General features: G+C 44.2%; 1 protein-coding gene across 1 annotated transcript in view; it reads left to right on the top strand.

The window, feature by feature from the left end:
• ADAMTSL3 (ADAMTS like 3) overlaps positions 1 to 27,152 on the top strand; it is a 355,200-nt gene that overhangs the window by 243,945 nt on the left and 84,103 nt on the right. The window contains exons 17-19 of the mRNA XM_060617520.3: positions 9,970 to 10,099; positions 24,511 to 24,703; positions 24,783 to 24,962. Of these exons, the coding sequence (XP_060473503.3) occupies positions 9,970 to 10,099; positions 24,511 to 24,703; positions 24,783 to 24,962 (503 nt within the window). The remainder of the gene's footprint in view (positions 1 to 9,969; positions 10,100 to 24,510; positions 24,704 to 24,782; positions 24,963 to 27,152) is intronic.

The raw sequence follows: 27,152 nt of genomic DNA, 5'->3' as shown, positions 1-27,152 counted from the left end.
TGACTAATACTCTTCCATTGTAGGGATAAACCACATTTTGCTTATCCATTCATTAGTTAGAAATTTGGATTCTTTGCATGTCTTGGGTGTTATGAATAATCCTACTATGGTCATTCAGGTACATGTTTTTATATGGACATATTTTTTCATGTTTCTTGGGTATGTACCTTGGAGTAGTAGAATGACCTTTGAATCCACTTAAAACATACAAATTTGGGACGCCTGGGTGGCTCAGTCAGTTGGGCATCCTACTCTTGGTTCTGGCTCAGGTTGTGATCTCACGGTCGTGGGATCGAGCCCCACGTCAGTCTCTATGCCAAGTGTGGAGCCCGCTTGGGATTTTCTCGCCCCCCACTTCTTTCTCTGCTCCTCCCCTGTTCATATGCATGCATGCATGCTCTCCCTCTCTCAAAATAAATAAATAAACAAACTTAAAAAAATACAAGTTTTGCGAAACCTGGCTAATTGAGTTTATCCTTATTGGCCCTGTGGACCCTTGGGCTGACTGTGAGAAGACAGAGCACCTTGAACATGTCAGAAGTGCAGCTCACTGTGCAGATAGTTGATGTGGAGTGCCCGTTTATTGTCTGGCATCCTCTGGTGAACTTGGAACACATTTTACAAGTTTTAACAGAGATCAACTTGGAAATCTTTCAATACTCAGTTAAACAGCAATTTTGCCTTGTGAGAGTGCATTGTATTGTGTAATCCTAGAATAATACCATTTAAGTGAACCTTGGATACCCACTAACCCAAATTTTACAGTTAGGGAAACCGAGGCTCAGAGGCCATCATGCAGTCCCAAACAGAAAACAGTTCTCCTCTTTTAGAGAGAGCTGGCCATATAATGGGTGCATATAATCAGCCTTTTAACTTGGCAGAAAGTAATATTTTTAACTTTTGGGGTTTAAGCTTAAATTTTGCTTTTAAATAAGTAAATTCTGTGAAACGTAAAGGGTAATACTTGAAACCAGGATCCTCAATAAAGACAGGGAAGCTCATGCCTGCTCTGTGCTAGACTTCGTGGCTCTGGGTTCTGGGCTCAAAATCGGGATGTAAAATGAGTAACACACAGTCCTTCCTTGACTTGATGGTGCACAGCTTTTGGTTATCTTGGCTTTATCGTCTTGACCGTACTAGCTACATACAGTGACACTTGCCTCTCGGTGATCCATTTTAATGTGGTTTTGGAGGCTCAGCGTCTACAAGTCCACTTCTGTGTGATTAAGAATGTCGGTTTCGGGGCGCCTGGGTGGCGCAGTCGGTTAAGCGTCCGACTTCAGCCAGGTCACGATCTCACGGTCCGTGAGTTCGAGCCCCGCGTCAGGCTCTGGGCCGATGGCTCGGAGCCTGGAGCCTGTTTCCGGTTCTGTGTTTCCCTCTCTCTCTGCCCCTCCCCCGTTCATGCTCTGTCTCTCTCTGTCCCAAAAATAAATTAAAAAAAAAAAAAAAAAAAAAAAAAAAGAATGTCGGTTTCAACCCTCCCCCTGCACGCGAGGAGAGTGGGTCTGCCATAACTAAAGACCACAGGAAGATAGCATTTCCACAGGCACACAGCCGTTTCTCCAGCTTCCTATTTCTGGTAGAAAAATAATAGATGCCAATGACAGATTCCTGCAAAGATCGTATCCTGATCCTCTGTGTACTTGTACTTTCCAACTAATCTTCATATCATACGAGAAATAAAAATACATCTGTTTGTTGTAATTGCTGGTACTTAGGAATCTTTCCTAAGTCGGCTTTCATTTTGGAGTGGCAACAGAGAATTCTTTTTTAGTTCCTGGAAACATGAAGAATTCAAACATTGGATTTCCAGCTTCCACAGCGTATATACGTATGCGTGCAGCACAGTATGAGTGCATGTGCATGAGTATATACGATGTGCCTGCCTTTGTAACACCCCCGGTAAGGTTTTGTAATTTCGTACATCATCAACATTCCTCACCAGAATTTTTCTTTGTATTTTATGTTATTTGTTGCATTTAGACCCTTTCATTTTTACTTTTGTATTTTTAAAACAATTGTTTAATGTTTATTTTTGAGGGAGAGAGACAGAGACAGATACAGAGACAGAGTGTGAGCAGGGGAGGGGCAGAGAAAGAGGGAGACACAGAATCCGAAGCAGGCTCCAGGCTATCAGCACAGAGCCCAATGCGGGGCTCGAACCCACGAACCGTGGGATCATGACCTGAGCCGAAGTCGGAAGCTTAACCCACTGAGCCACCCAGGCGCCCTTACCTTTGTATTTTCTAACAGCACAGGCTAGTAGCAGATTCATTGACTTTGAAGCCTGACCCCACTTTGAACCCTAGCCCTGCCACTCTCTTTGGGCTGTTATAGAAGTTTGTAGAGGCTCATTTTTGTAAAATGAGAAGAGCCATACCTCCTTCATGAGGATTAATGAGGGGATTAAGTGTCCTCATGTAACAGGATGATGTTGGAGAACTTCTTAATCACAGTGCCTGGCACACGGTATAGAATAAGTGTTAGTGGGATGATTAATTTATAATATAATAACAGCAGGGTGTTCTTTTTATAATGCCACCATTTTTTGTCTTTAAAAAATCTGATTAAATTGCTGAACCCCCTTTTATTTCTTTTTTTTTTAAAGTTTATTTATTTTGAAACAGAGAACACAAGCAGGGGAGGGGCAGAGAGAGAGAATCCCAAGCAGGCTCCACACTGTCAGCACAGAGCCTGACATGGGGCTCAAACTCACAGACTGGGAGATCGTGACCTGAGCCGAAATCAAGAGTCAGATGCTTAACCAGCTGAGCCCCCCAGGTGTGCCAAATTGCTGAGCTCCTTAATGCATCTACCGGTTTTAAGTTCATTCTTACCAATTCTCTTAAGTAAAATAACTATCTCTAATTCATGATGATTTTATTTTTCCCTTTCAAATAGTTATTTATCTTATTTGAGCTTTTTTAATCTTATTTCATTGTCTAGAATTTCAAGAACAATAATAAATAATGTGGGCAGCACCAGCCCTGCCACCTCGCCTTTGTCCTGACAGTTAGCAGGCACCTCCCCGTTGTTTCATTTAAAAACATTCTTGCGGCGCCCGGGTGGCTCAGTTGGTTGAGCGTCCAGCTTCGGCTCAGGTCACGATCTCACGGTTTGTGGGTTCGAGCCCCGCGTCGGGCTCTGTGCTGACAGCTCGGAGCCCGGAGCCTGCTTCGGATTCTGTCTCCTTCTCTCTCTGCCCCTCCCCACTTGTGCTCTGTCTCTCAAAAATAAATGAATGTAAAAAAAATTAAAAAAAAAATTTCTACAGATATCTATTGCACGTTTCTTTGTGGTAGGCACTGGGCTGGGTGACAGTGACTCTAAGTAGTTCCTGCTTTTGGAACTCAAGTCTAGTGGGGAAAATGCACTGATCACATAATCACCCACATGTGTAAATCACAGCTGGTTAGAGCAAAATAAATGCATGGTGCTAGGAAAACATATAATAGGAGGAACGTGACCTAATTAGGGAAGTAAGGGAAACCCTCCCTAAAATTACACTTGAACTTAAATATGAAAGATGGGGAATTGCTGAAGCAAAAGAGGCGTTGGAGGGGGTGGCCCGGAAAGAGTTCCCAGCAGAAAAAAAAAAAGGCAGTTACAAAGTCCCTGGGTGGCAGGAGGGTTCATGGTCCATCCCCAGAGTGAAGAAGGCAGGTGCGGCGGGAGTAGTGAGAAAGACAGCGAGGTGATGCTAGAGACAAAGGCAGGGGCCAGACGATGAATGCCTTATGGGCAAAGCTGATTTGGCTCTTTATCCCAAGATCAGCGGGAGACCATTCAAAGAATTAAAGTGGGAGATGCATGATCCAATTTTTCTGTATCTCAGAAAGGTGAGTCGAGCTGTATCGTAAAGAAACAGGTTTGGGAGGGATAAGAGCAGATGTGAGGGAGGCCGTCTACAAAGCTGTTGCCTCGTCCAGGCAAGGGCTTGTTCTTGAGCAGTAATGACAGCAGAGGTGAAGGGCAGTGGATAACTCTGAGAAATATGTAGAAGGTGAAAGTCTGTCGGTGGAGGCGTGAGTGCAGGGGAGGTGTCAAAGCTGAGTCCCGGGGCTCTCTTCCGAGATGACGCGTGCTCGGTGGAGGTCCAGCTGGGCACGAGGACATCATGAGTTCCGTTTGTGGACGCAACGACTTAACGTGCCTGTGGACTTGCGAACGGAGATGCTAAGTAGGCTTTGTGAGTGTGTGAATCTGAAGCAAAGAACAAAGATCCAGACTGGAAGTATACGTTGGTGAGTCATCCGTGTGCGGAGAGGATCGAAGCCAGGGTAGTGGCTCAATCTCCAGGGAGAGAACGGGTGGCCATTGGTGACTCGGAGTCAATTCAGTGGAGTGTTGGACACAGAAGTTGGATTTGCAAGAATGGAGGAAAGGGTGGCAGGTGACAAAATGGAGGTGAATAGATTTTTTTTGTGGCAAAATTTATGATAAAGAATGCAGAGAGAGGGAAAAGGCTAGAAGGCGTCATGGATTGATGGAGAGCTGGGTGCGTGTTATTTCTTCATGACTGAGTGGCTTGGGTACGTTCCCAAGGCAGCAACAAAGCTCTCGGATAAAAGCGAAGGGAGAGGTGATCAAATTTCCTGGGAAGGTGGAAGGGAGTGAAATCCAGCAAACTCCTAATTGAAATAGACAAGGAAAAGGCCAGGATGCTTGTGAGATGGTGGGTCTGTATGCCCGAGGGCAGGAAGTTCCTGGTTGTTTCGTGTTTTGTGTGTGTGTGTGTGTGTGTGTGTGTGTGTGTGTGTGTATGATTTGGTGAGTGAAGGGATAGATGGTTGAGGTCACAGTGTAATGTTCTTCCGTTGTCCTGCCGACTACAGGGTGCTAGTATTTGACTTAGGGTTTCTCATAGATATATGCAAACTGTAGATGAAATACATAGAAATGCTATTGATGCACGGAAGTATTGTCCACATAGCATGGGGGAGTCCAAGCATGCGTTCCCATGCAAGGGAATGTGGGACTGAAAGCTGAATTGGCCCACCATGGGCTCACACTGGAGTGCTCCCTGTGGACTTGTGTTCCCGCCATGAAATGTTAGCGGTCCCTATTTCATTCTCTGCAGGTCCCTTCAAGTCATGACAGGCCCCTAGCCATACTTTCTCCTTGACATATTCGGTCACTTCCTCTCAGGCTCCGGTGACATCCAGTGATCCCCTTCCTGCGGCCACATGGTTTCAACAGTCCTTAATCTTTACCGGCGGTCTCCTCGAGCCGTTGCTAAAAAGAACCTGCCTATTTGCAGTGCGTCAAACTCTTATTTTAACACCACGAATGATACCGTTCTCCACAGTTCTCCCAGCCCAGAACATACTCTGCTTCCTCTCCTTCTCGTTCCCTGGGACTTTAGAGTGGCATCCACTCGTCCACGGTGGCCAGTCAGCTGAGAGAGCAAACAAACACGTATTAACTCTTCTTTTCAATATGGCCCTGGGCTTGTGTGTGGAATACAACACACACTCCTGGTTGCCTCACAAGGCAACACCACGTGAAGGAGGTGTGTTCATTTATTTTCTTTTATAGATCCCGACATCAGGGTTATAGTCCTTTTGTAATGTGAGTTGGAGTCTTTTGTACCTTTCAACCATCTTCAGTAATTTATGTCATGGATATCATCCATCTAAGAAGTTTGAAAACACTGGTTCCTGCAAGTATCTGAATCTCATTCTTATTTTTCCCTCCCGGGGGCGGGATTGAGGGGAGAGGCATCATGGCTGGATCTTTAACATCATTTCCAGTACCCCCCCTACACCCCCTGCTTATTGTCATATTCAAGATTTTAATTTTTAAGTAAATTCCTCAATTTAGGTTTTCTTGGGGGGAAAAAAGTCATCCATTTCATGACAATATTGAAATTATTATCGGGTGGTTCATCCGGGGGCACCTGGGTGTTTCAGCTGGTTAAATGTCCGACTCTTGATTTCAGCTCAGGTCATGATCTCATGGTTCATGGGATTGAGCCCCACGTTGGGCTCTGTGTTGACTGCACGGAGCCTGCTTGGCATTCTTCCTCCCCTTCTCTCTCTCTCCCCACCCCCTCTAAGTAAATAAATACAAACAAACATACATTCAAAAACAAAAAAGAGTTGTTCATCTGGTCTCAGGTTGCTTGAAGCCTCTCTCCTCTCTTTTTTCTGGTCAAAGATTATGTGTAATCCATTCTGTCTTTGTGACCTAGCAGTTATATAGGGACTGACTTTTGGAAAATTCTAGTGGTTGGATTTGAGCGGTCAATTGGCTCCTATTCATTTATTGCTGGACTCTGTTGCGGTCAGAGAACGTTACCTGCTTCCGGCTTTTGGAACTCACTGCAGTTTGCCTTATAATCTGATGTAGGACCAGTTTTTGTTAATGTTCCTTTGGTGCTTCAAAAGAGCATATTACGTCTATTTCTAGGGCCCAGGGCTACTTGGTTATTAAATTAACATACTTTTCTTACTCATTTTTTCATATTTATTTTACAACTTGATGTATCAAATACTGGAGAGTAATTGAAAGGTTCTGACTAGATTTCTTCATTGTTCTTGGTGTTAGAAAGAGGGAGAGGAAGAGAGAGAAAAAGAGGGAGAGAGAGAGAGAGAGACTAGATTTCTTCATTGTTCTTGGTATTTCTTAGAGAGAGGGAGAGAGAAAGAGAAAGAGGGAGAGAGAGAGAATGACTAGATTTCTTCATTGTTCTTGGTCTTTCTTAGAAAGAGGGAGAGAGAGAAAGAGGGAGAGAGAGAGAATGACTAGATTTCTTCATTGTTCTTGGTATTTCTTAGAGAGAGGGAGAGAGAGAAAGAGGGAGAGAGAGAGAATGACTAGATTTCTTCATTGTTCTTGGTATTTCTTCGAGAGAGAGAGAGGGAGAGAGAGAGAGGGATAGAGAGAGAGTGAATAGATTTCTTCATTGTTCTTGGTATTTCTTAGAGAGAGAGAGAGAGGGAGAGAGAGAGAGTGAATAGATTTCTTCATTGTTCTTGGTATTTCTTAGAGAGAGAGAGAGAGGGAGAGAGAGAGAGGGATAGAGACAGAGTGAATAGATTTCTTCATTGTTCTTGGTATTTCTTAGAGAGAGAGAGAGAGAGGGATAGAGAGAGAGAGAGAGAATAGATTTCTTCATTGTTCTTGGTATTAGAAAGAGGGAGAGGAAGAGAGAGAGAAAAAGAGGGAGGGAGGGAGGGAGGGAGAGAGAGAGAGAGAGTGGCTAGATTTCTTCATTGTTATTGGTATTTCTTGGGGGGGGGAGAGAGAGAGAGAGAGAGAGAGACTAGATTTCTTCATTGTTCTTGGTATTTCTTAGAGAGAGAAAGAAAGAGGGATAGAGAGAGAGTGGCTAGATTTCTTCATTGTTCTTGGTATTTCTTCGAGAGAGAGAGAGAGAGAGAAACAGGGAGAGAGAGAGAGAGAGAGTGACTAGATTTCTTCATTGTTCTTGGTATTTCTTAGAGAGAGAGAGAAAGAAAGAGGGATAGAGAGAGAGTGGCTAGATTTCTTCATTGTTCTTGGTATTTCTTCGAGAGAGAGAGAGAGAGAAACAGGGAGAGAGAGAGAGAGAGAGAGAGAGAGAGAGAGAGAGAGACTAGATTTCTTCATTGTTCTTGGTATTTCTTAGAGAGAGAGAGAAAGAAAGAGGGATAGAGAGAGAGTGGCTAGATTTCTTCATTGTTCTTGGTATTTCTTCGAGAGACAGAGAGAGAGAGAGAGAGAGAGAGAGAGAGAGAATTATGTTATTTGGCCTGTTGAATCAGTCAAGACTTGTGAACAAGGAGCCCAACTCACTCTAACCTTCAACAGAAGGAAATGTGTCTGTTCATTCATTGCCTCCACTTCCCTTTTTAGAGTCCCTTCCCCCCCCCCATCATTAATTCATTTCTTGACGAAGGCTTTGAATATCATTTCTGCTCCAAAAACACCCTCTCGTCATGACGCTCTAGAAGGTCAACTGTGAATTGAAGGGTGTTGCTTCATGCTTCCAAAAGGATTTGTTAGGAAAATTACACCATAATTTCAACACTTTGTTTTATAGCTTCCAAACACATCATGATTGTCACCCAAATTTTGCCAAGTAAAAGGTGAAGCAAACTGATATTTTTTTATGTTTACTTTTGAAGGTAAAGGTTTTATCAAGCCTCTTGAAGTGAAAAGCCTTTAGGTCGAGTATGCGGGATAGAAGATACTCTTGTGGCTGCCCTTGGAAAATACATTTTTGTAGCCGTGTCCCCTTTGTATCTCAAGTTAGCCAGTGTTTATTAAAAAGTAGTTCATGGGAGATCCTTGGAGGTTTAAGACTGCATCCTGCCATGGCCGGAAACATAAGATTACAACTAGAGAAAGGAGAAAACATAGCAGAAAGCACTGCACATCACACATGTATATTTTATATATTCTTTTGGCCTATTCTGCATTCTGTAAAATATTGTAAAACGGATGAATTGAGACATGGCATTTGGAAGGAGAACCACAGTCTTCAAACATAATGGAACACACATTCTTGCATGAAACTGAATACATTTGCATATTTCAAATAGTATAGTCCGTTGCTGTTGCAATTTTCATTTGTTTTTTTTTTCATCAAAACTTTGATTTATATTTCGTTCTCAGTTCTGATTTTTCAGTGATTCTTTTTGTGTCAACAGACAAAGAATAGTGGTTGGGACGCGGGCTTTGGGGTCGGACAGAGCTGGCTGGCCTCAAAGGAAAAACATGCCTGTGGAGGCTCCTATTTGCGCAGTCTCTGCCTTGACTGGTTGACTGTATTGTATTTTGGAATCCCTGGAGTACAGAGAAAGAGCACTCACGTAGGAGATAGGAAATCTAACTTTTTTTAATGTTTATTTATTTTTGAGAGACAGAGAGACAGTGCGCAAGCAGGGGAGGGGCAGAGAGAGAGGGAGACACAGAATCCGAAGCAGGCTCCAGGCTCTGAGCGGTCGGCACAGAGCCCGACGCGGGGCTCAAACCCATGGACCACGAGATCGTGACCTGAGCTGAAGTCAGACGCTTAACCAAATGAGCCACCCAGGCGCCCCTAAGATTTTTTTTAATGTTTATTTTTGAGATAGAGAGAGAGAGAGCATGAGTGGGGGAGTGGGGGAGGGGCAGAGAGAGAGGGAGACACAGAATCCAAAGCAGGCTCCAGGCTCCGAGCTGTCAGCACAGAGCCCGACGCAGGGCTCAAACCCACGAACTGTGAGATCATGGCCTGAGCCGAAGTCGGACGTTTAACTGACGGAGCCCCCCACGCACCCCTCTAATTTTTAGTTTTGAGTCTACCATTTTTTGCTGCCTTAATTTCTCTCTACGCTTCAGTTTTCTTTGTTATTAAATTAATGAGATGGAGATAATGATACCATTCTTTGGACCTCCCAAGATTCCCGTGGGCCCAAACGGTGCCCGCGAAAGCACTTCGTACACGCCAGAGCACTTTCCCGATGGGAGGTATTGCTGTTGTTTCTGCCGGCAATGGCAATATCACAAAGTATAGTAATAGCGAACAGGAGTTCAGACCATGATGAACGCTGGAGTAAGGATTGTACATCAAAGTTAGCACGTGTGCAGTGACATAGAAAAAATGTCACTCTTTCGCGGCTGACGTGAAAATCCCTCTCCGGGAACTACTAGTGTGTGGTTTGGAGAACACTTGGGTGGTTCGGTTGAGGGGACTTGGAGTGGGAACACAGGTAAGTCTGCAGGCAGACGGGGAGTCGGGATGTCCTTTCATGTTTCAAGGTGAGTATATTTGGGCGGAGAGGGTAGTGGTGCTGAGTTGAAAAGGTGACTGAGAGAATATTAAAGACTGGAAGCCTTTGAAAGATGCCCAGTCTGCACGCGCACCCTGAAATGCAGCCCACAGCCAAGCGATATACTCAAAAGGCAATGGCTAAAGAAGTCCCAAGACCCTGTTTTCCCCCCCACAGTGAGTTATTCTGAGTCACTTGCATTTTTTTTCCTCTTCCCAACCTCCAGGCCATCAAGAAGCGATAGCCGTGTGCTTACACACCCAGACCCAGCAGACAGTCAGTGACACCTTGTGTGATATGTTCCACCGCCCTCCTCCGATGAGCCAGGCTTGCAACCCGGAACCCTGCCCACCCAGGTACGTGATGCCCTGCGCTCCTGGGACACTGCGCCGAAGGGAACACCCTCTCCTGCAGAGACCCCCACGTGTGCACAGAGGCTTGTAGGTGCACCCGAGGTAGGTCACCTAGCCTGCGTTCTGTATTTGTTGAATGACTGAGCGATTGCCTACTCGTTACCTAGAATTCACCCCATGTTGGGTATTATCCTTCCCACTGACTTGCCTTAGATCGTAGGTTGTGGGGTGTGATCTTGTAAGCCCCAAAGAATAGGTGAGGCTGTCTTATTTTTGGTTTCCTTGGTCTGAAAGGTTGACCCTGAAAGTTAATCTTCTTCCCAGCTTAAGTCCGTAGAAGATCCTGGGGAGGTTTCTTGGAAGGGAGGGTAGATTTTCCTCATGTTGCGCTCTCCCCGGGTGTTGCTGGCTGCAGAGGATTTTGACTCAGCAGCATTAGTTTCCCGCACAAGAACTTCCAGGATCCAACCCCCAGTTTTTTCCTTCTTCTCTCCCAACCCTTTGTTGTCTTGGTCATACTTCCATGATAAGAATCAGTTGCCCAAAATATCTATATTTTAGACAATAAAATAGGGATAAGAGTAATATCTTATTCCCAGGCAGCTCCCCTCCCTCTTTGCCAGATTCTCTGAACCACCTCTTGGTACGTGTCGCCCATCTAATGAGGCACCTTTAGCCCCCAAAGTCAAGTTTGCTACGTCTAGGACCCTAAGTGACTGAAGAAGGTCATTGTGTTCCTCCGGCCATACTGGCTGGCGTAAGGACAGGTGTATTTTATGTCTATTCAGGAAATAAGTCTGATTCTGGAATTCTCTTGACTCTTCTCATATCGATCCCATGAAATGTGTTGGCTGTGATGTAAAAACTCCTGCCTCGATGGTCTGAGGGTGATGGGGTAGGGACGGAATAAGCCAGTGCACCCTAGGAATCCAGCCCTCCCCATCCTACGGGTGGGCCCTTTCCTTCTGAATCTGCGTCTCCGACCTGCACGCTCTCAGGAGGAGGGCCTGCCCCTGTGTGCGCTTCATCTTCGGTGAGGACACCCCTGCGAAGAGCCAGGCACGGTGTTTCGTACCCATAACCGTGTTTCTGACTTGCGTCGTAGGCCGAGGAGATGCCAGGGACTTCCTGACTTGTGTTCCAGCCATCTTGCTGTGCTCTGCTGTGCTCCGCTGGGAAGCAGTTAGGACCTAGGCCCAGAAACAGCACAGGGAAATCCGCTTCCCCGCTCTCCCCCACCCCTGCCCACCCTGGGCTTGCCGCGTTGTAGAACCATCCAAGATTGCAGAAGAGACGTACGTACAGGAGGGGTTTGGGGAAGGTCTGCTGTAACTCCTGCTCAGGGTGCCCACTTCGCCAAGTGTGTCCAGAGCTTTCCAAGAGCATCGAGCACATCAAGGGGATGTGCTGTTCTGAGCGCACATCCACTTCTATGGCACTTATGCTATTTGTATAAACCCTCAACATCCAAATCACCTGTCCAGGGTTCTCAGCCGTTGGAACCAGTGACTCAGACAGTCTTGGAAAAGCCAGGGTTTCTGTTTTCCTTCCCTGACACATCCCTCCCCTGAGGCTCTGTAGGTGGAAGCAGACGGCTGTCTGTCTGACCTGGAGTAAGGGACAAGGGGAAACAGTGAGGGGAAGAAGCGTACTTGACTCTCCCGACATGTTTTCCCCCTGAGGTTGGAATCAGGCGCGAGCTCCCCTTTCTCTGCACCAGCCGTCTTTCTGGAAAGAGGACTATACACGAAGTGATTTGGAATTTATACCAGGTTTAAATGGTGAGTGCAGTTTGGCGAAGCACACGGCTCCACAGCCATAAACAGAGAAGGGTAAAAAGAAGAAAATATTACCCCCCAGATTTGGAGTGTGCTTTATTTCTGGTTTCAAGTCTCATTCCGTATCAACATAAGGTTGTGTCTTTTTCAACGCTCATTCCACATCAACATAAGGTTAGTGTTCACCCAGTTGTGTCTTTTCTTTCTAGGCCCAGTCATTGGCAGGTGAGGCCATGGGGACAAGTGGACAGGTGGACAATTAAACAGAAAATGGAAACAGGAGGGGTTTGCACAGCACAGGAGTCGGGGGCGGGGCTGAGGCCACTGTTGTAAAAACCGGTTGTAAAAACAACCCGGTTCCCGATCTTGCTCTGAAAGTGAAGACAGCCCTAGTGGGTCCTCGTACAAGTTTTTTTAGGGGGAAAAATGAATATACCGAACAATCCATTCTGTCTTCATTCTACAAATGAGTCTGCCCAACTGCAGTCGCCACCTACATTTGGCTCAGTGTTAGGTAAAAACTCAATTCCTTACGTATTAGTGTGATTTTTAAAGACTAAATCCAAATCAAACATTTCCCTCTATTTATTCTATTTATCCTAAAATTTGAGGTCCTTCTTAAAGTGGCTTCACGTTAAGTGGCCTTTTCTGGCTTCATTTCTCCTCTGGTGACACGGACATGATTCATGCTGATTTATCTCCTAACATCTCATAAACTTGTCCTGTCCATTCCTCACTGCCCCTGCCCTCATTCAGCTGTGTTTTGCGTGATCTGTTTCAGTAGTTTCTGCATAAACTCCTGCCTCTCGTGTTTCCTGCTCTGGTCCACGGGCCCGTGTATGACCTTGAAAGATCTTTCTAAGTCATGGTGACCGTGTCAAGCCCCCAGGTGAAACCTTTCAGCACCTTTTCTCACCTGGGGATTAAAAATCCACACTCTTTACTTTGGCCTACGGAGGAGTCTCCTGGGACTACCTCAGACTAGGGGGCTTAATCAGCAGGAACGTATTGTCTCAGTCCTGGAGGCTGGGGAGTCTGAGATCAAGTGCTGGCAGGGTCGACTCCTGCTGAGGCTGGGAGGGAGAACCTGGTCCAGGTCTCTCTCCTGGCTCTTGGTAGCCGCCGGCGTTCCTTGGCTCACAGATGCTGTTCTCCCTGTGTTTCCGTGTTGTCTTCCTCCTGTTTGTCTCTTTGTCCAAATGTCCCCTTTTTATTGGGACAGCCCTCATATTGGATCGGGCCCCATTCTAATGACATCATCTAAGTTGATCATTGGCAAAGACCCTCTTTCCAAATAAGGTCACATTTACAGGTAGTAGGACTCAAAGCTTCGACAACTTTTAGGGGGGAGCAATTCAATCCGCAACAGCCTATAAAGTCCTTTGTGACCTGGTTTTAGGTTTGAACCCTGTCTCCCGTCACTACCACCCTCATTGCGGGCGTGTGCACACACACGTGTGCACATGCACACACACGCAGAGGAACTTCCTCAGCAGCCATGGTGAATTTTCACCATGACCCACGCTCATGTTTGTTCATGCCTTCAGACCTTTGCACATGCCAGGCCAGCTGTCTGGAGCCCTTTTCTACCATGAAACAAGTTTATTCTCTCCCCGGGGAAGTGATCGCTTCTCACTGGTGTAATGAAGTCCAATAGAATGAGAGGTGGGACCCTCATCTGAGACCCTTGTTAGAGGGGAGCTCTTAGGAGTGGAGAGAGGACGGGGGGTGGGTCAGGGGCGGCACCCCCGCTCGACCCCCTCCGGCAGTTTCAGAAGGTGCCTAGCCCTCCGGGCTGAGCTTCTCCATCTGAGTAATGATGGAAGATGCTGCACATTGTGACCCCCAAGGTCCTTTCAGTGCCAGCCTTTCACTGTAGAGGGCGCTTTCAGGTTGCATTTTTCACTCACATCTTCAGAACTATGCCTAGACCCTTGGGTCTACTCATGAGTAGTGAAATGCTCAGGGCTCATTTCAGTTCTAAGAACAACAGCCTTCCCTTGACCTGCCCAGGAGGTCACGGCAGGGCTGAGCTCAGTCTGCGGTACTGCTCTTTCTTTGCTCGCCGAGCCAGAGCAGGATTTAGGAACAAGTCCGGACCTTGTTTCTTTTTTTTTCAACATTTTTTTTTTTTTTTTTTTTTTTTTTGGGACAGAGAGAGACAGAGCATGAACGGGGGAGGGGCAGAGAGAGAGGGAGACACAGAATCGGAAACAGGCTCCGGGCTCCGAGCCATCAGCCCAGAGCCTGACGCGGGGCTCGAACTCACGGACCGCGAGATCGTGACCTGGCTGAAGTCGGACGCTTAACCGACTGCGCCACCCAGGCGCCCCCGGACCTTGTTTCTTAAGGCTGCTGAGGGACGCACGCTGGTGTGCCCTGTGTGCAGCAGAGCCTCTGTCCCCTCTTTGCTGTGCCTCAGCAACAATGATTGCACGTTATCTTCTCCGGCCACTTCTTGCCCACAGAGCTTCCAAGCTAGGAATAATAGAGCACGCGATATGTCTTGGCCTCTTTGCAAAATTAAGAGTCTGTTTTTATGTGAAGGGAAACACTCTTCCTCGCTTCAAAATTGCAAATTTAATAAACTTTTCGAGCGTTGAGAGTTATGTTGGAAAAAGCCCAGCAGAGACAAAGGGTCGGTGCCAAAGTAAAGGTAAGTTTACAAAAATGTTTTAGGTTCTAGAAACCAGTGGTGTAGGAATAACAGGAACAGGGTGTTGCGTAATATTTTCCACACAAATATTTACTGACTCCAAGGGCAATAGCAGTAAAATATCACCCCAGGGTGGAACTTACCACTGAGATTGTGTTGGACAGTCAGTGGATCTTTATTTACCCAAAGGCAAATGCATTTGATGTATTAGCCTAGACTCTCCAAGGTGGGGTGTTGTATGTTTATTTGCTCTTATGGGGTTACTCCCCCTGGTCTATGCTATAACTGCTGAGTGTCTGCTATTTATGGAGTTTGCTTTTTCCAGGAGCGAGCCAGCAGCTTGCAGAAACAGGCAAGGTTACATAATGGTCCCACTCATCTGAGGAAGGCTTTCTTCTCTGACAGCAGTCAGCACTGCTAGGGAGGGAGATCAGAAAGCAAGAGGCAAGAAGGATGTGTTCCTCTACCTACTTGTTACCCAGTTCTTGAGCTTGAAAAAAATTCTGTATTTAGCCCATTGTCTGTTAAGAAGAAACCGCTACCCATTTCTTGAATAACAGAGGTTTCATTTCCAGTCCCTTGTGCCTCTGGTGGATTCTTCCAGCTCCATACTTTCTTGAAAGATGAATATCCGAAGTCACTCCAAATAAGCTATACATCTAAGCCGAATTATAGTGAGACAATGTCCTTTTAGTTACTTACCGATGTGGCTCAATTATCCTCAAAATGTGATGTATATATCTACTGTTGGTGATTGCCCTCACCTCGAAAGCTACTGGAAATTTATATCTAAACTCACATTCTAATTAATAGGTTTCCAATGGAGATGGTGTTTTAATTTTACATTCTGTTCCAAATACAGACTGATGATCGATGCTGTATAAGAACAGGGAAATTAAAACAATATACCCAGGGGAAAGTCATGAAAAGAACTATCTGGGCCAGGAAAGGGACGGAAGTGTGAAGTGATGAGTGGAAACAGACCTGTGGTTCTTGAGGGCTTGAGGCCCCAAAGCCGTTGGGGTACGTGAGAATTCAGTGCCTATGGAGAGGAGGGACTGAATACCTTCCTTTTGATTGATGAAGAAGGAGCCACCTCCACTGCTTCTTTGCAGGAAAAAAGGTGCTGCCGAGCACAGCCTGAAGCCATTGTGTGAAGGCTGTGTGCTTGGGGAGACAGAGGACAGACACAATGATACAAGCCCAGATTACATGTTAGCTCAGTGGTTGGACCCCCAGTGCCCTTGCAGTGCTTTTGTGCCATGTTGTCCATGCAAGACTTGGTTCCATACTGGAGATCCTGGAGGGCTAGATGGAGACAAGCAAAACTGTAGACAGAGAAGGGTTAAGGGTCAGAGAAAAGGATAAAGGGAGATGAGGAAAGAGAAACCTTCCTCCACGTTGAGCCTGCAAAATGAAATTCCAAAGCACATGAAGAAATCTAATGCTAATGAAGATAGTCACTGGCATCAGCAGCTGAAAGGTGAATTCACTCCAGAAGAAATCAAAATACCAGAACAATCCAAAAAAGACTTTAAATATTACTAAGATCTTTGGTGATATAAATTGGTAAATAACATCCATGTGAAGAACTGGAAATTACAAGATAGACATAGGCAGAAATGTGGTAAGAATAGGTGAGTCTTAAAAAGAACGAATTAGAGGCATGCCTGGCTGGCTTAGTTGGTTAAGCGGCCAACCTTGGCGAGGGTCATGATCTCTCAGTATGTAAGTTCCAGCCCCACATTGGGCTCTGTGTTGACAGCTCAGAGCCTGGAGCCTGCTTCAGATTCCATGTCTCCCTTTCTCTCTGCCCCTCCCCTACTTGTGTTCACTCTCTCCCTCTCAAAAGTAAATAAACATTAAAGAAGAACCAATGAGATAACCTAGAATTAATTCTTTTTTATTTATTTTGAGATATAGAGCGTGAGCAGCAGAGAGGCAGAGAGAGAGAGGGAGAGAGAATCCCAAGCAGACTCCATACTGTCAGCGCAGAGCCCCACATGGGGCTCAGACTCACAGTATGTCCACTTCATTATAAGCAGCTCAAGTCATATGCTTATCTGTTGGATCATGGTCAGATGTTCCACCATAGTGAGGCTTTTAGTATCTAAAAGGGCCCAGGACTAGGCAGGATCTGTTTCTTAAAAGGAACTTTGCGACATTATAAAAAGGTAAATTTTAAGTTATATAAAGTATATGGCAATAAAGCTGTTCTTAAAAAAGGGAGAATGAAACATTTAATACTTTACTATGGGTGCATTTTCATTTTTGTTTTCTCTGGAGTTTATAATTGCCTTCATTTTTTTTTGTTTGTTTTCTTAGTTCCTATGATCCTATCATTAATTTATTCTCAAAATATCTACCAGGGTTTAACTGTCTTTGCAGTGCATTCAAATACATCATGTATTCTGTTACATCATTTTCTTGGGGATATCCCTCTCAGAGCACTTCCTCTTCCTGCTCCAAATTGGACTGGTTGCTTCTTCCTAAATAGCTTTTGTGTCCTTTCACTCTCATATTGAAGGTTACTTGCATCTCTTTTACATTGGATTCTTTGTTTTCCACCCTTCATGTTCCACGCTTTCCTCTTTCTTAGGCTGTTCACTATTTTTTGTTGGAGCACATAAATCCAGGAGCTTCCCCCAAGGAAGCTAGGGATTAAATTTTTGCTCTTGAATATCTGGAAATGTTCTATTACACTTTAATCTTTTGCCTGGGTGTAGATTTCAAAGTTGCATATCATTTTCTCTCAAAAAAAATTTTTTTTGAGACACAGAGAAAGCAAGAGAGCACATGTGTGTGAGCAATTAGGGGAGGGGTAGAGAGAGAGGGAGAGAGAGAAGATCAAGCATTCTCCATGCCCAATACTGAGCCTGACTCGAGGCTGGATGCCAGGACTCTGAGATCATGACCTGAGCTGAAATCCAGAGTCGGACACTTAGCTGACTGAGCCACCCAGGCGTCCTCCAAACAATTTCTTGAAGAATTGCTCCATTCACTGAGTTCTAACATCCAGTGCTGCTTTGAGAACTGCTTTGCCACGTAGATCCCTCATCATCCGCGCAGACCTGTTTTATTACCTCTGGAAGACAGTGGAACAACGTCATATGCTTTGGCGTAGCTCATTGTTATCTTTTGTGCTGGGAAATTGGGAGGGGCTTTAAAGTCCTAATACTTCTTTCCGTTTTGGGAAATTTTCTCGAGTTATTCTTTTCTTCTGCTTTTTAAATGAACCTGCCATTGTATAATGTTGGACTTTCCGAACTGACCCAACTTTGCATTTCTTCTATTCCTACTTTTTGAGAGTTATCTTTACTTCTATTTCTCAATTGATTGGTTACACTTTTATTTAGTTATTTTTAATTTACACAAGTCTTTTTGGTTCTCTTTAGGTTCCTAGTACCTTTTTAAACAACATCCTGTTTTCATTTCGTGAATACAGTATCTTTTGTTTCTTGAGAATATGAATTATGAAGTTTTTATTTTATATTTTGTTTTCTTCTGTACCTTGCATTCTGTCTGTTTTCTCCTGTATGCCTGTTTTGGTTTCTTTTTTCTTAGATGTTTTAATTAAATATTTTATGTTCCTTGACTATTCATTTAAGTATGATGTATTTAAAAAGGCAGATTGGAAGCCCTGTGTATATGGACAGAATTTGTTGAGTGGTAGGCTTCACTCTAGAGTGATCTAGATGGGCTGTTTCATAGGGAGACCTTCTGAATTTGATTTTTGCTCTCAAGCTAGTTAATGTTTCTTTTTTTCTTTTTTTATTGAATATCTTTTAATTTATTTATTTTTTAAATTTACATCCAAGTTAGTTAGCATATAGTGCAACAGTGATTTCAGGAGTAGACTCCTTAGTGCCCCTTCCCCATTTAGCCCATCCCCCCTCTCACAACCCCTCCAGTAGCCATCTGTTTGTTCTCCATATTTAAGAGTCTCTTATGTTTTATCCCCCTCCCTGTTTTTATATTACTTTTGCTTCCCTTCCCTTATGTTCATCTGTTTGGTATCTTAAAGTCCTCATATGAGTGAAGTCATCGGATTTTTGTCTTTCTCTGACTAATTTCACTTAGGATAATACCCACTAGTTCCATCCACATAGTTGCAAATGGTAGGATTTCGTTCTTTTTGATTGCCAAGGAATACTCCATTGCGTGTGTGTGTGTGCATGTGTGTGTGTGTATAGTGCTGCTATAAACATTGGGGTGCATGTGTCCCTTTGAAACAGCACACCTGTATCGCATGGATAAATACCTAGTAATGCAATTGCTGGGTCAGAGGGTAGTTTAATTTTTTGAGGAATCTCCATACGGTTTTCCAGAGTGGATACACCAGTTTGCATTCCCACCAGTGGTGCAAAAGAGATCCACTTTCTCCGCATCCTCACCAACCTCTGTTGTTGCCAGAGTTGTTAATGTTAGCCATTCTGACAGGTATGAGGTGGTGTCTCACTGTGGTTTTGATTTGTGTTTTCCTGATGATGAGTGATGTTGAGTATTTTTTCATGTGTTGGTTGGCCATCTGGATGTCTTCTTTGGAGAAGTGTCTATTCATGTCTCTTCCCCATTTCTTCACTGGATTATTTTGTTTTTTGGGTGTTAAGTTCTTTATAGATTTTGTATACTAAACCTTTATCTGATATGTCATTTGCAAGTATCTTCTCCCATTCTGTCAGTTGCCTTTTAGTTTTGCTCATTGCTTCCTTCACTGTGCAGAAGCTTTTTATTTTGATGAGGTCCCAATAGTTCGTATTGCCTCCAGAGACATATTGAGTAAGAAGTTCCTGTGGCCAAGGTCACAGAGGCTTTTACCTGCTTTCTCCTGATGGCTTCCTGTCTTACATTTAGGTCTTTCATCCATTTTGAGTTTGTTTTTGTGTAGCTGGTTAATGTTTCTAGTGAGGATTTCTCCAACCTTTTGTCTGCATGGGAAAAGGATACAAGTCTGACTGGAAGTATTTTCTCTGAGCCAAGACAGAAGAACTCTAATGGTTCACCTGGCAATACGTAGATCCTCACTTATTCCTCATTCTTAGTACAGTCCCCCACTTTTTGCTCTTTGCCAAGTCCTTAAGTAAGTCCCTCGACCCTCTGTCGGGTGTGGGAGAATAAATCGCCTTCAGGCCTCAGACATGCAAAAGCATTTCAGGTTTATATAGACTTTAAGTGAATCACTTTCAGTGAATTTTAGCTTCAGCTGTGCCCCGGTTTTAGACATATGTTGTGTCTGATCTTCTCATGGCTTCTTGCTTTTGGACTTTCCCACAAATACCAGCTTAGTTTTCAGAGTTCTCCAGGCTGCTAAGTTAAACATCACTTTCCATCTTCTCTCCGGCTTACAAAATGTTTCAAATGCATCTCTGATAGTCTCTTTGTCTTTGTGGTCATATGCCTTTGTTTGACACCACTTTTATCCCTTTGCTCTCTTTTTAGTGGGTATTTTGGGGAGTGTGGGTGGAAGGAAACAGAAGGAAGCATATGCAATCAGTCTGCTATTTCCTGGATCATTATTAGCCCCTAAGAATAAAAAAAAAAAAACCCAACATAGTTACATTAAAGTTTTTTAAGACACTATAAAGATGAAGTGAGTATTATATTAAAACCAAATGTGGGAAATAGCACATGCTATACAAGTAGTGCTATTGTTATTTCTATTTCTTTAGGGGAGAATTCTGTCATCTGTTGAGTGTGTCTGCTCGCTTTCATGTCATTAATTTTTTTTCTCCTTGGACCTTTTGGTTTGCAAGCTCATATTGAATGGGAGTTATGTGTTCTTCTCTGCAGTTTTTGGCTTACCTGAATAAATACCTCTCCCCAAGAGCCTCAGATCAGAACCAGGTCTCATATTGCTTCCTTTAGGTTCTGATTCCAGGTGAGATTTTGCAGAACCCTTCCCAGATTATATGACAATTTGGCTCAGTAACCAGGCTCCAGTTATCTCCATTCTTTTATGTTATCCCAGACAGCTGATCAATTTCAACCACACACACAGGCTACTTTTCTTCAGCCTTCAGCTATGGGTCAGGGAGTCTTGCCCACTGTGTTTCTAGAAATGAGCCTAGCTTCAGTCACCCCCCCCCCCCCCTCACTGTGGTGCCAGTTGTTTACTTTCCCCATAGAAATTGAACTCCCGGCTGTTATGGCAAGTTTTCAATCCTGGCATCCACTAAACCTGGATAACCTTAGTCCACTTCAGCACTGTTTCCATTTGATTTATGGTCTACTGAGATGTTTATTTTGTATGGGAAATTAGCTTGAGCCTTATGTCTTTCATTAACTGTTACTGCCTTTTTTTTTAAAGAGAGAAGGATGCAGATATCTTGCTCTATTCTCCTCCACTGCCCCCACCACTACCATTTGCTTTTTTGGATGCACTTATTCAGATTAAGAAAGTTCTCAATCATGAATATTGGTGCAATTATCAACTGTTTTTCACCCTCTATTGAAACTATCACATGATTTCTCTCCTATGTTTTGTTAATATCAAAAAGACTGATTGATTTGCCAAGATGGAAGCCACTTTGCCTTCCAGGAATAATCCCAACTTGGTCATGATGTAATATTTATTTATCATTTCATTGGTAATATTTTGTTTAGGATTTATACATCTGTGTTTGTGAGTGACATTGACCTAAATGAGTCAGGAAGTTTTCCCTCTTTTTCTATTTCTGGAGAATTTATATAAGGTTGGAATATTTATGCATTAAATGTTTAGTAGAATTTCTCCAAGGAAGCTGACACTTGAGCTTATTTTTTAAGTATTTTAAATTACAAATTTAACCTAATAGATATAGAACTATTCATATTTCTCTCCATTTATGTGTTAGTTTGGTAAGTCGGTTTTTGTAGGAATATTTTCAGTCTATGTAAATTTTTTAATTTATTGACATATAGTGTTTTCCATTACACACTTATTCTCTTTATTTTAATTTTATTTTTTTAATGCTTATTGATTTTTGAGAGAGGGAGAGAGAAAGAGACAGACAGACAGACAGACAGACAGAGAGACAGAGGATCCAAAGCAGGCTCTGCACTGTCAGTGCCGAGCCTGACATGGGGCTCAACCTCATGAATCATGAGATCGTGACCTGAGCTGAAGTCAGACACTTAACTGACTGAGCCACCCACGTGCCCGTACTCTTTATTTTTAATGCCTTTGAGATCCCCTCTTAAATTCCTTTTGTTGGTAATTATGGATTATCTTTTTGTTCTTCCTAAATCACCATGAGTTTATCAATTTTATTAGTCTTTTGAAGGGGTAACTTTTGTTTTCTGGTCCATTCGTATCTGTTCTCATGTATTTTGTACCTCTCCTACATTTTTTGGGGGGGGGGGTTTAATTTACCGTTCTTTTTTTTAACTTCTTTGAAATGGCTACTTAGGTTATGATTTTAAGCCTTTCTTTTTAATATATTCATTTAAGGCTATTGATTTTCTTCTAATCATGGCTTTAGCTGCATTCCACAGGTTTTAGCACTTTGTATTTTTATTAGCAAGTATCTAAAACATACTGTCTAATTTCCATTATGATTTCTTCTTTGATCCATGAGTAATTTAGATGATTATTTCTAAGTATTGGGATTGTCTAATATGGTTCCACTGTGGTCAAAAAAAGCATGCTATATTAATCAGCCCAAGCTGTGATAACAAAATGTCATAGATTGGATAGATTAAGCAAAAAGTTATTTTCTCACAGTTCTGGAGGTTGGCAAGTCTAAGATCAAGGTGCTGGAAAGGGCACAGTTCTGATGAGAGCTCTCTTCCTAGCTTGAAGACACCTGCCTTTTTTCTGTGTCCTCCTGTTGGAGAGAGAGATAAAGCGAGAGAGAGAGAGAGAGAGACAGAGAGAGAGAGAGGGAGAGAGAACTCTGGTTTCTCTTCTGATAAGGCCACTGATCCCATCATGAGGCCCCCACTTCATGACCTCATCTAACTCTGATTACCTCCTAAAGTCCCAGTCTCAACTACCATCACATTAAAATTGAGGACTTCAAATAATTTGAGGGAGGGATACAACCATTCAGTCCACAGTATGTACTGTTAGTATTGTAATCCTTTGATTAACTTCTCTTTTACTTGGGATTTATACTTCTCTTTTATTTAGGAGTTAGAATATATCGTTACATGTAAAACTCTTTCCTTTATGTATATTTGCAGATTTTGTGCTCAAGCTTTTTCCTATCTTTGTGATGCATGAGAATATTTTAATCTTCTTTTTTACTTTGGAACTTTTAAAATAACATGGGAATTCTCCTGTTTCTTGAAAATTTGTAGAAACTCAACCACAAAATTAACAGGATCTAGTCCCAATCTTGAATAAAGCTTTTTGTAATTTCCCCCAAAGTTATCTACGTCATCAAGCCTTCGAAATGTGTCACTAAATTTTCTATATTCTTATTTAAAGTTTGCCTTCTTGATATACCAGGGGCTTAGAGAAGTATTTTATAGCTTTAAAAATTTTTTATTACTTATCCTTCATTTTCCTTATATCTAACAGCTGTATTTTACATGTATATTTATACTTTTTATTCAGTCTTCATACTTTTATGATTATTATATCTTCATTGTGAACTTTGCCTTCATAAATGAAAGTTTTCATCTTTTTGTCCCATTGCATTTGTCTCGCATAATTTTCATTTTGTATTTTTCCTCTTATTTGCACAAGTAAAACATTTATTCTAGAAAATTAGAAATCAGAAAAACTGAAAGTCACCCTTAGATAAACACTATTTTTTTTCAAAGAACTAAACTTATTTTTTCTAACAATGAATGTTTATCTTAAGGAAAATCAGGGGAAATACTAGCAAGAATAAAGAAAATAAAAATCCTATCACTTAGACCTCATCACTGTTAACATTCTGATGTATAATTATCCAGGCTTTTTTTGCATGATTTATAAATGCATAAAACAATATGATCATACAGTATTTTTTACCTGTTTTCTAATAAACATGTATCATGAATTTATTTCAATGTCCATAACTATACTTTGTTTTTAAATGGCTGCTAGCATTGTGCTGCATGAATATACAGTTATTTAGTTTACCCTTTATTGTTAAACATTTAGATCGTCTCATTCCATTTTATAAAATTTAATTAAATTGGCTTTTTGTTTTTTTGTTTTTTTGCTATTACCCACCACCTAGGAGCAAACATCCTTTTATGTCAATTGTAAGCATTTTAAAATTGTTTCCTTATGATATGTCTCCACTAGTTAAAAATTTGCGTTCGCTGATCATTAAATACCCCCAAATTAAGATAACTATCACGTCCAGTCGTTCACCCATCAGGTGGGCAGGGATGCTGTCCGGTGTGGGTGACAGAAACCACGCTCTCTTCACATGCTTCTAGCGGGAGTGTGAATTGAGATTCAAGAGAATCTTCCTTGAATGCAGTTTGGAAATATGTATCAAAAGCAGCTGCCCTGGGTTTTCATTTTTACAGATGTTTCATGAGAAAACCTGATTTTTCCAAGATCTTATTGGAAAGGAATCCCATTATACGTACGTGTTGTAAATCCAATCCTAACAGAGAAGAATTTTCTTAGGGATATTCCAAATAATGAATCCAGGTGCCCTGAAAATTTCCTGAAGTGTGTTCTTAAGCATTTAAAATTTCTTCTGACACCCATATAAATCATGCTTGCCTTGGGGCTCTATTCAAAACAAAACCAAGATTTTATTATTGATATATGGTGGCATGTTAAGAACGGGGAGAAATCTGCTCCTTTTGTCCTCTGGGCTTTCCCAAGTGGGTAAAAATCTTTAAACACTTTCCCCGCGTTTCTTGCCTGTGCATATTATATGTCTGTGTTTTAACCGCCATCTGTCGGTGGGGATGCTGTGGTCTCGGGTCTGCGCGTGGAGTGTGAAATCTGGGCGCCCAGAGAAGAACTTGAGATCGTTGATGCTCGGACCGTTGCACGTGGTCTCACCGGCCGGTTCAACTCCCCCGTCCCTTGTGTTTTGGTACAGGTGGCACACCGGCTCTTGGGGGCCCTGCTCGGCTACCTGTGGCGTCGGAATCCAGACCCGGGAGGTGCACTGCCTCTACCCGGGGGAGTCCCCGGCCCCCCCCGAGGAATGCAGGGATGAGAAGCCCCATGCTTTACAAGCCTGCAGTCAGTTTGATTGCCCTCCTAGCTGGCACATCGAGGAATGGCAGCAGGTACAGCACACCGGGGACCCCACGGTCCGCCACGCCCGTGGCCGTTCAAGCCCCGACCCACCTCCTTCCGTCTCCTCAGTGTTCCAGGACCTGTGGCGGGGGGACTCAGAACCGAAGGGTCGCCTGCCGGCAGCTGTTAACGGACGGCGGCTTCTTGAATCTCTCCGATGAGTTGTGCCAAGGACCCAAGGCGTCTTCTCACAAGTCCTGCGCCCGAACAGACTGTCCTCCACATTTAACGGTGGGAGACTGGTCGAAGGTAAGGGCTGTCCCCAACCTTACTTCCTTTTCGCCCCCTTTTTTGTTTCAGCCTCTAATTATTTCCCCCACATGATTCTGCGGCATGCGTTTGGGGGTTTGTATCCTGGGGCCTCCGGTGGGGGTAGAGGGGCCTTCTGACATCAGAATCCGTCTCAACAAATAAGAAAGGGCAGTCCCTGGCCCGGCTGAGCTTCCCTGAGTCCTCAATCCTGTGCCGGGCTCAAAGCCTGTCACACTCCTCTGGTCGTGCCGTCCCACGACGGTGCAGGAAGCAGACGTCACCTCCATTTCTGTGGGCGAGGAAACAGAGGCGCATTTGGATTGAGTGACTTTCCCAAGGGTAGAGCTAGGATCCGAGGCCACGTTTGTGTGATCCAAGGTTGGTGCGAGGGTGTACGTCTTTCGTGCAAGAGCGAGGGGTTTTGCTCCAGACATGTGGACCCACGATGGGTTCCCAGCCCTGTTGCCTGGAAACTGGGCGTCCTTGTTCAGCGTGCTTAAGCTGTCTGAGCCCCATTTCCCGTTATTTAAATGCAGTGGTTGCCGTGAGCTTAACGGGAGCTGTTAGGACAGAAGCACCTGGCAGAGTGGACCCTTCTCATCTTCCCGAGGGAGGGCGCACATTCTTCTGGCATAGGGTGGGTTCGCAGTACCTCTGCCTGCTTGTTCTCCGGCTTTGTATGTTCCTTGTTTTAGCGGTCTAGCTCAGTTAAGTGCCAGTATTCAAAAACTATCTTAATTGACAAGCTACCCCTCATTGTCCTCATCTGGGCCACTGACAGTCGTCAATACATGTTTCCCTAAACCCTCAGAAAATGCTCAAGAAACAAACCCGTCCCTCCAGGGTCTGCGGGAGGAGCCCCAGGATCCAGCGACCGTGCTCACTCTGTCCAACTCCCAAGGAGCCAGAGCCAACGAGTGGCCAATACTCTCCCCCATGAATTGCTAGGTTGCAGGTCAGAAACACGAGGGGCCGGAAAATCGTTTCCTCCTACAGTCAGGGTCTGGGTGGACAGATGTGGCTGCTACAGGCGAGGCATCTTTCCGAGGCTAGCGACGGGGAAGGACAGGTAGGAATCTGCCCTGGGGATCTTCATCTGTAAAAGCTGGCTTGCTTTGTTTCCCCTCCTCTGTCCGCAAGAAAGAGTGGAAGTATTCCTTTGAGACTGGGTCAGGCGGGGGGAAGTGGGCTAAGGTGTTAGACAGGAGGGTGTCTAGGGAGGCTGGTGGGCAGACAGTATTGATGGCAGTCACCCAGCTGAGCCCCAGGTGTGAAGACCTGCTGCTCCCCCTTGGAGGAGGTCAAAGGCCCAGTTACCATCTCCACGAGGTTAGGGAGAGAGCTGCAGGGGGCAGAAGGGCCGGGCACTTGCGCAAAGAGCTCTCAGCACTGTGTGATGCTTCATCTCCTGGCTACACTAAGGGTGCCCAGATCCAACCACGCGGGCATCTCTTGACAAGCTGGGAGCTCCTGAGAAATGAAGAATCTTGAGCCCCACCCCCCACCCCCAGCCCCCAGGCCAGCCCTCAGGATCCGAATCTGCATCTCAACAAGCTCTCCAGGTGTTGTAAAGCACATCAGAGCTTGAGAAGCCTTTTCCTACCTGCCCCTCATCCTTACCAGGGTTGCACAGCCCTTGAGTTTGTGTCCAAGGTGGGAATGGCTCTGGGTAATGGTCTCTCTGGGCAAATGCTGTCCTGACCTGAGGGGAAAAGGCAGGAAGGGAAGGGCAGGAAGTGAGCAGAGGTCATGGAGAAAACAGGCACCTTGTTTTGGATGCAGCCAGGGAGGACCTAGAACCCCTCCCATGCTCTAAAATGCACCTTTCTGCTTCTCCCTTTTCTCCTTTTCCCTAAGAACAGACAGCCCTTCTCAGTTCCATCTTGTGTTCTAGAACAAGCTCTTCTCATTGGCCTTTTAGAGTGGAGACTGGGGGTGTGTCCCTCTCCTGTCCATTCTTGATGTGAGCAGTGAATTTGCTGCTCCCGGTTCTGCATCACTGAAGTAACACCGTTATTATGTCCAGTCGTGCTTGCCCGTTGGGTCCTTGCTCTTGTTCTCGCTCTCAAATCGTGGATCCAGGCCCGAGCTTCCCTCTTCTGTGAAGTCTTCCGCCCCTGAAATCGCACAGCACTTCCCAGCTTGAACTCACAATGACCCAAGGTTTTATGGCATTTCCCTGGGGAG

Source organism: Panthera onca, chromosome B3 (assembly GCF_046562875.1).
Source record: "Panthera onca isolate mPanOnc1 chromosome B3, mPanOnc1 haplotype 2, whole genome shotgun sequence".
Taxonomy (NCBI): Eukaryota; Metazoa; Chordata; class Mammalia; order Carnivora; family Felidae; genus Panthera; species Panthera onca.
Note: the sequence above shows the minus strand (reverse complement) of the source record. Positions and strands in the feature narration are given on the sequence as shown.